The 12278-nt window shown below is 42.1% G+C and overlaps 1 protein-coding gene across 1 annotated transcript in view; it reads right to left on the bottom strand.

Annotated features, from left to right (window-relative positions):
* Window positions 1-12278, bottom strand: part of Dennd5a (DENN domain containing 5A) — a 66879-nt gene that overhangs the window by 38573 nt on the left and 16028 nt on the right. Inside the window, exons 3-5 of the mRNA XM_027410313.1 lie at window positions 3874-3945; window positions 3066-3175; window positions 1792-2449 (exon numbers count right to left, since the gene is read on the bottom strand). Of these exons, the coding sequence (XP_027266114.1) occupies window positions 1792-2449; window positions 3066-3175; window positions 3874-3945 (840 nt within the window). The remainder of the gene's footprint in view (window positions 1-1791; window positions 2450-3065; window positions 3176-3873; window positions 3946-12278) is intronic.

Genomic DNA, 12278 nt, shown 5'->3' with positions numbered 1-12278 from the left:
TACATTGTTTCTTAACAACTTTGTTGCCATCATTTAAAATTCAGAGATCTCCTCTAAGAAAGCCTGGGTTCTTATGAAAAACTGGAAGATTTACTAACATCAGGCCAGTAACCACTCAAGGAATTAACTGAAATTAGTGGCTGTTTTTTTTTTTTTAGATGGGTATGTACTCTGCAACTCAAAACAGTCCTACAAGCTGTGACGTATCATGCCTGTAATCCAACCCAAGACAGGAAGACTGAGTAGAGCTGCACAGAGTTCTAGGTCAGCCTGGCTATATACCAAGTTCTAGAACAAACAAGCAGGAGGCTGGGGTAATGGCTCAATGGGTAAGAGAATATACTGCTCATCCAGGGCACCCAAGCTTGATTTTCAGCACCCACATCAGGAGGCTCACACTGCCTGTCACCACAGCTCCAGAAAACCTAAAACCTCTGGCCTCCATGGACACCTGTACACATGTACACACCCATACAAACATACAAATAATTAAAAACAAAATAAATCTTTATAGGGGAAAAAAGATCCGACTTGTATTCCAAAATGAAAACCTATTTTAAAAATCATTCTACTACCGGGCGCATGGTGGCACATGCCTTTAATCCCAGCACTTGGGAGGCAGAGGCGGATGGATCTCTGTGAGTTCCAGGACAGCCAACAAAGAAACAATACCTTGAAAAAGAAAAAAGAAAAAAAAAAAAAAAAAACACCCACTCTATTAAAAACTGAAACTTGAACCAGGCAGTAGGAGGCATACCTTTAACCCCAGCACTCGGGAGGCAGAGGCAGATGGATCTCTGTGAGTTTGGGGTCAGCCTGGTCTACAAAGCAAGTTCCGGGACAGCTAAAGCTATTACACAAAGAAACCCTGTCTCGAAGTGGGAGGAAGGGGGGACTGGAACTTGGACTAGAATGATGGCTTAGTGGTTAAAGATACTTGCTGCTCTTCCAGAGGCCCCAAATTCAGTTCCCAGCCATATCAGGTGCCTCACAATTGTCCAGTTCCAGGGGGATCCAGCCTCTGCAAGCACCTGCACTCAAATGCACATACCCACATGCTAATACACACACCTACACAAACTTAAATAAAAATAAAAATGTTAAAACAATCAGAACTTTTTTCTTCCCCAAATATCTTCCTTCTATGTTATCTTTCTCCAAAGTCTTGAACTACCTTCCATTCTGCATATTTATTTATTAACTCTTCTTGTCCCATTAAAATATAAATTCCACTACAGAAAGAATATTTCTCTATTTTGTCCATCACTCTTATCCACTACTCTTAAAACAATGCCCAGAACACTTTGCACTCTCAATAAATATGTACTGAAATCTATGATACAATTCTGGCTCACACAGTAAACAACTGTTCCTTCTCGTCTACCTTAGTATTCTATCTAAATCTGCTGTTCACATTCAACCCTCATTTACAGAAATAATTCAGGTAACAAAAACCAGAAAGGAACAATAATTCATCTTCTCAACATAAAAGAATTATCCTTTAGGAAATTCTTGATTTTGCTGTCAGGCTGAGGAAAAAACAGGATGACAGAACATCACTGCTGGTGGCCACTCCCTCCTAACCCTTTTCAGTGTCAATCAGGATTCCAAATTAGATCTATTCCTTCCAAAAGAGTATGATGATAGCCAAAAGAGTATGATAGTAGCTTCTCGGGGTCCATCCATTCTCCTCCCATCTGCCCTTGACCTTTACAGTCAGGCCCATTATATGGGAATATAGAAAGCAGGGACCCCCATATGGGTGGAGAACTGTGGTCAACACTGACTTACGCTGTGAGTAAAGCAGGATTTGAAACTCCAGAAGGGCACAAGTAAAAAGCTGAAACACATTCTCCACCCCAAGCAGTTCAAAGACCTCTTTGACAGGAAAGTCAAATAGAGGAAGCTCATTGGTACTTGGTCTCTGGCAGATTATTGGCCCATAGACCCCGGAAAACTTCAGGGAGCGGCCAGGAGGTGGAAGTGGCACCTCATAGAGTACGTTGTATATGTAGCTCTCAAGGGGCAGAGGAGGGGGCTGAGGTGATGTGACTGCCTGGTGGAGCTGCTGCAGCACACTCCGACATGCCTTCATGAAGGACATGGGTGTGATGAGGCAGATGCATTTAGAGACATAGAGCGTGTCCCGGCTAATGTCATAGGAGTTGAAGCGCTGCAGTTTGGTTCCAGGAATGCCTTCACCATCTTCCATGCCACTCTGATCTCCACCATCAGCAAGTGGAGCATGAAGGACATCATACTCAGCATTGTGCATGTGGTAGAGGGTCTGCATTGCACTGCAGATCTGCTTGCTGGTTACTTCTTCATAAAAGGTGAGGGCAAACCCAAATGTCCGAGAGCCATCCTCCCTTGTGATAATAAAGGCATGGAACTGTGGCTCCCTGGGATCAGCCTGGGTCTTGAATGCCAGCCCTTTGGGCATGCACAGCTGCAAAAGATAACAGAAAAACAAGCAGTGAGCCAGGTGTTGGTGGCACACGCCTTTAATCCCAGCACTAGGGAGGCAGAGGCAGGCAGATATCTGTTGAGTTCGAGGCCAGCCTGGTCTCCAGACAGAGTGCCAGGATAGGCTCCAAAGCTACACAGAGAAACCCTGTCTAGAAAAAAAAAAAAAAAAACAAAAAAAGAAAAAAAAGTAGTGAGAGCATTCCTTGTCTTCTTCAGAACACATACCACCTAGTGAGAATCTACTTTGTTAGACACCCATCTACCTAAAGCTCTCACAACTAATACAATATACACACTGACTCACTACTATATATTTGTCTGACACAACAGAAACATGACTTTTCATGATTTGATACATTGATCGAATACAGAATCATGAGCAATGTGCTCTATAATCCTTTTTTCATAAACTGCTAGTGTTGGGGTATAGCTCAAAGATGTACTTGCCAGGAACATGAATAAGATCATGAGTTTAAACCACAGCTCCCTCCCCCCACTAAAAAAGGACTCAATGGAGAAGCACAGCTACCACACACAGGATTCATAACCCTACTATAAATTACTCTGCATTAATTCCATGGCTAATAAATACTAACCATTCCCACTGCATCCTGGTCAAAGGGATTCCAATCTACATTCTCAGGGTATCGGGCAAGGACCTTAGACTTGAATGTTCGTCTCAATGGCGTCTGCTCAAAATTTTCTCCTGTAAGAAAAAAATTAAGCAAATCATCACCAGGAAGTCCCTTTAAATCACAGGGTTATGAACATAAAATGTGGCAGTCCAGCAAGGAACAGAAATGAAGGCAAGGGGTTAGTATGCCAGCCGCCTAAGTAGGAAAGGCATAGAAAGTTATTATGTCAATCAGAAGCTAAAAAAGTATAGTGCAGTTAATAGTGGACATCACCACCTTCAAAATGAAATCACTGCTAGGAGCCCAGTGGTTAATTTTCTTGAAAAGAGGGAGAAAGCACAAGGAATGAAAGAGGATTGCCCACCTCCTGCCCCCAAAAGTCACATTTAATTTGCCTAAAATCAACTGGAAACATTGTAGAAGCATACCACTTTAAATAAGAGTAAGCTATATACTTCTGTGATAATAAAAATACAAAGACATTAAGAAGACTTCGGGGATGCTATCTAATGAGCTATTTTATCAGTTCAGAATCATCTGAAATTGCTAGAACTCTTAGTGTCTCCCTGCCTCCTCGTAATAATACTAGCATATGCTGAGGTAATAACATTAAAGTGAGGAGGAAAAGAGCCACCTAGAGAGAGACAAATCTGAGAAATCTACTGCTCAAAAAGGCACAAGATGGTTAAAAGGCCAAAGAGTCAAACTGCCATTAAAGAGACTGAGAACCAGAAAGCTTTGGGTGTGCTCAATTTCATTTTGTTTTTACCTTCAGTCGTACTTGAAATGAAAGGGCTGGCACCATCCCTGGCTTTAGAAGCCTGAATGTACTGGCATAATGCTATATGATAAATGAAATAACAACAGTATTACAATAAAGCAGTGTTATTCAAACTTTTTGACCATGACTCCAGCACAAGACACATTTTATGTCACAAAGTAATAGACATACACACACATGTGTGTATATATATATATATATATATATATATATATATATATTACCTAGAACAGAAAAATCCATTAAACAATACTTACCCTTACTTTATATGATATTCTTTCATGATTTCTATTCTAAAATAGATTGGTTGAGTGTGAGGGTCTTACCTGTAATCTCAGAGCTCAAGAGGCTAAGGTGGCATGAGGGCCTGTTTGTGCACACTAGCTAACAGAATTCTAACTGTAGTTCAGAACTCAAGGGACAGACACACACACACACATACACACATGCAGCGCGCGCGCGCGCGCGCGCGCGCGCACACACACACACATATTCTCTCTACCTAGCCCTGTCTGTCCTTGAACTCACTCTATAGACCAGGCTAGCCTCAAACTCACAGAGATCCACCTGCCTCTGCCTCCCAAGTTCTGGGATTAAAGGCATGTGCCACCATGCCCATGGGTTTTAGAAATCATTAAGGGAGATGTATTGCTCATCATTACAGATGACAAAGACCTAAGGACAGAAAGCTTCTCACCACAAACCGTCCCACAGGCATCTCACTGGTTTCTTTTTTTAGAGCTGGAAATGTAGCTCAGCTGGTAGTGTTTGCTTAGCATGTACAAAGCACTACATAAACCCAGCTATGATGGTACACATCTGTTATCCCACTACACTACAGCCACAACAAAGGCCTGTAGCTTATGCCCAGCTAGTCAGTGTTCTCCGCTGCACCTGCTGAGATCCTCCACCCTAGGCAGGCCTGATCTTACTGCATCAAGCAGCAAGCAGCTGACATAATGATCCGTCGACAGTCGAAGTTCTCAGAAGGCACTTTTAAATCACCTTCAGTTCTGAGAGGAGATAACTATTTCTTCTCTCTAAGCTTCCAAAACTTCCTACGTTTGCTCATTTCTTCCTAACTTCCTAAAAAATCCAGAGTAAAATCTACAAAACATCTGAACATACACAGAGATCACAGAGGCTACCACCTTTCTAAAAGCTTCCAAAGAAAGTTTTCCTAAAATGGCTACAAGGTGTCCCTAAGACAAGATGAGCACTCAAAGGGCAGAATACGGGAAAAACACAGCAACCCAGGTGGCAACTAGTGGAGTCAGGGACTGGACAGATGGCATTGACTGCTCTTGCAATGGGCATGGGTTTGGTTCCCACAACTACATGGCAGCTCATAACCATCTATATGTAACTCCAGTTCTAGGGGATCTAACACCTCTGGCCTTCCCAGGAACCAGGCACACACATGGTACACAGACAGACAGACAGACAAAACACTAAACACATAATTTTTAGTATCTTATATACATTTTTGTAACTTTTTTTTGGGGGGGGGAGTTAGAGACAGAGTTTCTCTGTGTAGCTTTGGAGCCTGTCCTGGAACTCACTCTGTAGACCAGACTGGCCTCAAACTCACAGAGAGTTTTTTTGTTGATATAATTCAGTCCTTTATTGTTTATGGAGGGCTGCATTTTTAAAAGCAGCAGAAAGAAAATAATAACTGAGACACCTACAGAGATCACTGTCTGAAGCCAGTGTACACAGGCACAGTCCCTCCATTGTGTAGATCTCTAGAAAATTCAAACAATACTAGGAATGTGACATCACATCATAAATCCCTGCTGTTCTCATAGAAATGACATGTAGTTCTTTGCCCAACATATATAACAAACATAAACAGGGGATTGGAGAGATGGCTCAGCAGTTAAGAGCACTGGTTGTTCTTCCTGGGGGCCCAGATTTAATTCCCAACACCTACATGGAAGTTAACAATCATCTATCTGTAACTCCAGCTCCACAGGACCCCACTCCCTCTTCTGGCCTCTGCTGGTATTACATGAAGATGGTACACATAAACAAGCAGGCAAAAACATCCAAACACATAAAATTAAAAATAAATTTTTTAAACCTTACTTTTTAATTAAGGTGTAGTGATGCAAACCTTTAATCCCAGCACTCAAGAGGTAGAGGCAGGCAGATCGCTGTGTTTTGGATACCAGATTGGTCTACACAGTAAGTTCTAAGGACAGCCAGAATCACATGTGAGACTGTTTCAAAATAACCAAAAAGCAAACAAACAGAAAAATTCGTAATAGCAGCAGATATAAGAACTAAATCCCACTTCTAACAACTTAAATGTTAGGTGTGGTGCTCCTCTGTCTCTGTGAATCTGCCTCTACAGAGATACATTTCAGGAAACTCTAATTCTGTAAATTTTACATGCCTTTGGACATCTAAAGAGTTGTATACTTTTTCAGTTTGGTCAAGCCAAAACACAAACTAATATTTGTATTGCTGTTGATCTGTTGGTATCAGCTTGACTGAAATAAATTGGGGGAGGGAGACTTAGGTTGAAAGTTTCAAAGAACTCCTGAATTCTCTAAAGTAATTTTATGAAGACATAAGCACTTTTCTAGAAAGGGAACCATGATTTCTATCAGATTTTAAATCCCAGAACTCACAAAAGCTGGGAATCACAACTCTAAATATTCCTCTTAATTTGGGAAGGAAATATCCCTCCATAAACAGCCTATGTGGGCATGCTAAATCATATACACCACTACATAACTGTTTTCCAGGCTGGTGCTGACCCAAATTAGAGCAATATTATTTTCTTCTTTCCTTTTTTAAAAATTTGTTTTTAATGATTCCTTTTAATTTTTTATGTGCATTGGGTGTTTTTTCTACATGTATGTGTGAAGGTGTCAGACAATTGAGAGTTGCCATGTGGGTGCTGGGAATTGAACCATAGTCCTCCGGAAGAGCAGTCAGTCTGAGCCCTTCTTCTTTCCTTTCATTAAAAGCCTACATTGAAGCAGAGTATCAGAGCACATGCTTGTAATCCAATGCATGGGAAACAGGGGCAGGAGGGTCAGAAGTTCAAGGCCATCCTCAGCTACATACTATAAACTGAAGGCCAGACTGGAGTACATGGAACCCTGTCCAAAAGAAGGGTAGGGAAGGAGGGAGGGAAGAAAGGCAGTAGAGAGGCAGGCAGAAGATAAGGAGAGGAAGAAGGAAGGAGGGAGAGGAGGAAAGGGAGAAATAGAGGGAAGAGGTTGTTGCAGGAGATTTCTTAATGCTTGTGAGAAAACTCCAAGAAACCAAGAGTCTTGTGACCGCAGCAGTTTCTTCAAAAAAACAGAATTATTCTTGGATTATGCTTTTGTGCCCCTCCCAGGTTTAGCCGATTGAAATAAGTTTACTTTATTATAACTGGCTATCATTATTTATTTATATGCCTCCATGGAAAAAAATGTTTTTACCACATGCTGCTTGCTTGTTCTTGGAACTGTACTCTATTCATGCGACACCTCTGAACCCTCAGAGGCTCTGAAAAAAGTTGGCTATTGCATGAGGCTTTAGTCCGCCTCAATCAGTAGCTCTGCTCGGATCCTCCAGGTCTTGCTTATAGTCATGGCAAAATAGCTCCTACCACATCAATTTTCCTGCAAACAACCATGAACTTGACAAAATTTAATTTGAGAAAAAAAAGAAAGAGAGAGAGAGAGGGAGGGAGGGAGGGAGGGAGGGAGGAAGGAGGAAGGAAGGAAGGAAGGAAGGAAGGAAGGAAGGAAGGAAGGAAAAAAGAAAGAAACTATTTGAAAATACTGGAGAATGAAAAGCAGGCAGAGCTGACACGGGAAGAACTAACATTTCAAAGAAGAGAGTAACTCTGGTAAGTTTCCCTTGGTCTATGGCTTCCAGCCAGCATGTCCTACTCACACCAGCCTTACAATCTTTACCAGAGGGCAAACCTGAAGACTATGCAGCAACTAGAAGGCCAAGACAGGAAATTCTAAAGAGAACTAGAGAGGAGGAATCTAAAACCTGTGTATAAACTCTGGCCAATCCCTGAACTGCACATACATGGAACTTACACCACACAGTCAAACTAAAAGAAATGAGATTTAGGGAAAGCTAACAAAATAAACACAAAATCAATGCTCTTTGAAGGACGGTAACGGAGTCTGCCAATATAGTAAACTCAATGTCAAGAGTCCCAAATCCACATATAGTAGTACGTTTCTGCGCTTCTGCAATCCTAACACTTGAGAGGCATAGGCAGGAAAACCCCTGCAAATTCAAAAGCATTCTGGTTTACACAGCAAGTTCTAGGCCAGGTAGGCTGTATAGTAATACTCTATTGCAAAAAAAAAAAATTGCTAAAGATATTAAGAAAGGAAAATATGACCCATTCTCAAAAGAAGAATCAACCAACAGACAACAACCTTGAGTTGACCTGAGTATTGGAAATAGAAAAAATTTTAAAACATAGGAATAGACATCACTGTGTAACCAGGCTTGACAACAGATTGGAGATGACAAGAGTAACAAACTTGAAAACAATAAAACAATAAAGTAATTATCCAATCTGGAGATCAGAGAGAAGACAAGATGCAAGGATAACATGGGCATTCATGAAGCAGCCCACTGGGGGGGGGGGGGAGAGCAGTAAAATGGCCCAGCAGGAAAAGCATGGATCCACATGGTTGCAAAAGAAAACCAATTTCTCCAAATTATCTTCTAACTTCCACATGTATGCCCACACACATACAAACTAACCAAATAAATGTAATAACAAAAGAGAAGTTCATTGAAATGTATAGCGTTTGGGTCTGGTTAATATGACATATTAAAGAACCAGTGTGTTTTGTTTTTGTTTTCAATAAACATGTCCCCTGTATTTCAACTGTACCTGTCTTCCAGATAATTTGTGAACACCAATTCAAACCAAACAGCATTTCCCTGTCATCTGTATGTAATGGGGCACAACATAGAATAGAAAGAAATGGAAATTACTAGCTAAATGAGAATTAACCTTGAGATTACTATTAGATGTCTTTTTAAGTAATGACACCTTAAAAACATATATTCAAGCCAAGTGTGGTGATTCCCAACTGTATGTCCATTACTTGAGGGCAGAAACATAAGGATCGGTCACAAGTATGAAGCCAGCCAGTGCTTTTGAAACCATGACTGATTTAAAAAAAAAAAAGGGGGGGGGGCTGGAGAGATGGCTCTGCCGTTAAGAGCACTGACTGACTGTTCTTCCAGAGGTCCTGAGTTCAATTCCCAGCAACCACATGATAGCTCACAACCATCCATAATGAGATCTGGTGCCCTCTTCTGGCCTGCAGGGACACATGCAGACAGAACACTATACATAATAAATAAATAAATAAATAAATAAATAAATAAATAAATAAATAAATCTTAAAAAAAAAAAAAATCCCACACAATAAGGGTTGTGAGTTTTGGAAACGTTCCCTGTCCCTTATCTCCTTGACATGAAACTGAAGTAAATTTGTAATAACATAAAGTGAAGCTAACTGTTCCTTGCAGAGACAGACTGTACCGCAGTCTACATCACCAGCTGACTGTGTGCTCAGGAGTCATCCAAGAACACCCAGATGCAGACAGTAAACTGCCCCCTACCCCAGAAAGGTCAGAGCCCCCTTCCCAGGCACTAACCCAAGAAAGCTAGGAAAATCAAGAGACCATCTGTTACTCCTGTGTTTTTCCCTGGAGGCAGATTTGCTCACTTCCTTTCTCACTGAGTTTTCTTTGTCATGTAAATTTGGTGTTGGGGTTTTGTCCAATGTTTAACAGCTTATATGCACCAGACTTAAGCCAACTCATATACCTCGTCATCTAACAGGTTTTAACAAAGTGACTTGGAATTTGAGAATTTACCCAGACAGGACTACTCCAAATTACTAGATTACAAACTCTGTTTTTTTGTAGTATTTCCTTTTATTTTTGTTTTGAGACATAGTCTCAAATAGCCCAGGCAGACCTCAAATTCCTTATGTACCTGAAGATAACCTCAGGACTTCTAATCCTCCCAACTTCACCTCCTATAACAGGGGTTCTCCAACTTTCCTAATGTTGCAAACCTTTAATACAGTTTCTCACATTGTGACCCCTACAACCGTAAGTTTGTTTTGTTTTGTTTTGTTTTTTTTACTACATCGGAACTGTAATTTTGCTACTACTATGAATCATAATGTAAATGTCTGTGTTTTCCAATGGTTTTAGATGACGCCTGTGAAAGGGTTGTTATACACACACACACACACACACACACACACACACACACACACACCAGAGTGAAAATCCACAGGTTGAGAACCACGGTCCTAAATGCTAAGATTACAGGTGTGACCCACTACACATAGCTAGGACAAAGCTTGTATAGCAAAGACTACTATGTTGCTTCCTTTTGGCACAACTACATATCCTATAGTGAACACACATCTACTGAGGCACCAGTTCAGATTTGGAGAATTTGCTATGGTTAGTAGGTAATGTGACAAGATGTCAAAGTCATGGTCTCTAAAGCAGGACATTCCATTGTTATGGCCTGGTAAACCATAATAAGCAACCCAAGACTAATGGGGCTAGCACAAAGATCCAAGGCTTTCCTGGCATGGTGGCATACACCTTTAATCCCAGAAGACGGGATGCAGAGGCAGGCAGATCTCTGTGAGCTCAAGGCCAGCCTGGTCTAGAGAGAGAGTTCCAGTATAGCCAGGGCTACAGAGAGAAACCCTGTCTTAAAAACAAAGAAAAAATTTATTTATTTTTATTGTATGTGTTTATCTGTGCACATGGGAGTGGAGGTACCCACAGAGTCCAATAGGCAGGTTGTAAGCCACCTGACATAAGTACTAGGCACTGAACTCAGATCTTTGAAAAGCAGTATATACTCTTGACAGCTGAGCCATCTCTCCAGCCTGCAAGCATAACAAATATAATTAAACAAATTTTCTGTGACATGGAGCCTTCAGGAACCCAGGAAAAAGTGTCAACTTTTATGCTTAGGCCCGATGAAGACTGGAAAGCCACACAGAAATGTAATTGGGTGAAAGGGTATGTGGTCAGATGGAGGCCCATCCTTTCAGACTGTTCTTAGGCAGCACTCCTTTCTTGCAGAGTAGGACAGAATCTATCTGGAATGCAGAACCAAGGGAGAAAGGAGAAGGCAAGAGTTGCCCTTCTAGGCTTTCAAGAATTATTGGGGGGATGAAACCCTCGGTTTTTGTGATTCTCCTTGAAGAACTTTGGATTCCACAATTCACTTCAGAAGAGAATGAAGGAGGAGAAACAAGAGAACGAAAGTCAGATTTCGATACTAAGGGCTGAAAGACCCCGCCCCCCTGGCTGGTTCTCTCTCGGTGACACTCCTGTGACGCACCCACACGCCTGGCGGCTGGCTCCCTCCCAAGCCGGTTCACCCAGGCGGGGGGCCCTCGACCCAGGCCCGCCCGCCTGGCGCCGCGCCCTGGGGCTGGGGCCGAGCGGGGAGAGGACGCCCCCCGCCCCCGCGCCCGATGGGGAACCTCCGTCCCAAGGTCAGCCATCTGGACGCGGAGGGGGGAATTGGGTCTGTTGTACCAGGTGTTGAGAATATACTGACCTAAAATAACTCTGTACCTCATTAAATTGTCCAATAGAATCCCTGTAACTATGCTTTTTGCTTCTGCACTGTGCTTTTTAGCTATATAAGGACCCCTCTCCCTTGGCTCGGGGCTTAGCCTAACAAAAGCTAAGCCCCGGGGTACCAGCGCTACTAATAAAGCCTCTTGCTTTTACATCCAAAGTTCGTGGTTTCGCTGATTCCTGGGTGCGGGTCTCCCTCTACGAAAGTACCTCTTCTGAGGTCTTTCAGGGCTTCCAGCTTCCTTTACTTCAAAGAGCCACAATTCACTGTACATCTTCTGCACCCCAATATTTTCTTACAAAGTGCAGAGTGGCATTTTTCCTGCAACATGTGATATTTTTACATAATTCAACATGGGCTGAAAAGGTGGCCCAGCCTTTAAGAGCACCTACTACTCTTTTTTTTTTTTTTTTTGATTTTTTGAGACAGTGTTTCTCTGTGTAACTTTGGAGCCTATCCTGGCACTCGCTCTGGAGACCAGGCTGGCCTCGAACTCAGAGATCCGCCTGCCTCCCGAGTGCTGGGATTAAAGGCATGAGCCACCAACGTCCGGCTGCACCTACTACTCTTAAGCAGTTAGCCCAACAAACGTTTTTAGGTTTGAGAAGGAAACTATGAAACTGGCCTTGCACACATCAGCAAGTATTCTGTCACTGTGCTGCATCCCTAGTCCTGAATGAGACTGGAAATCACCACAAAATGAGCCTCTGGGCATGCCTGTAAAGCATTATCTAGATTAGGGGAACTTAGGTGAAGATTCACTATAAATACG

Source organism: Cricetulus griseus, chromosome 3 (genome assembly GCF_003668045.3).
Source record: "Cricetulus griseus strain 17A/GY chromosome 3, alternate assembly CriGri-PICRH-1.0, whole genome shotgun sequence".
Lineage (NCBI taxonomy): Eukaryota > Metazoa > Chordata > Mammalia > Rodentia > Cricetidae > Cricetulus > Cricetulus griseus.
The sequence above is the reverse complement of the archived record's forward strand: the minus strand, read 5'-3'. Positions and strand labels throughout refer to the sequence as shown.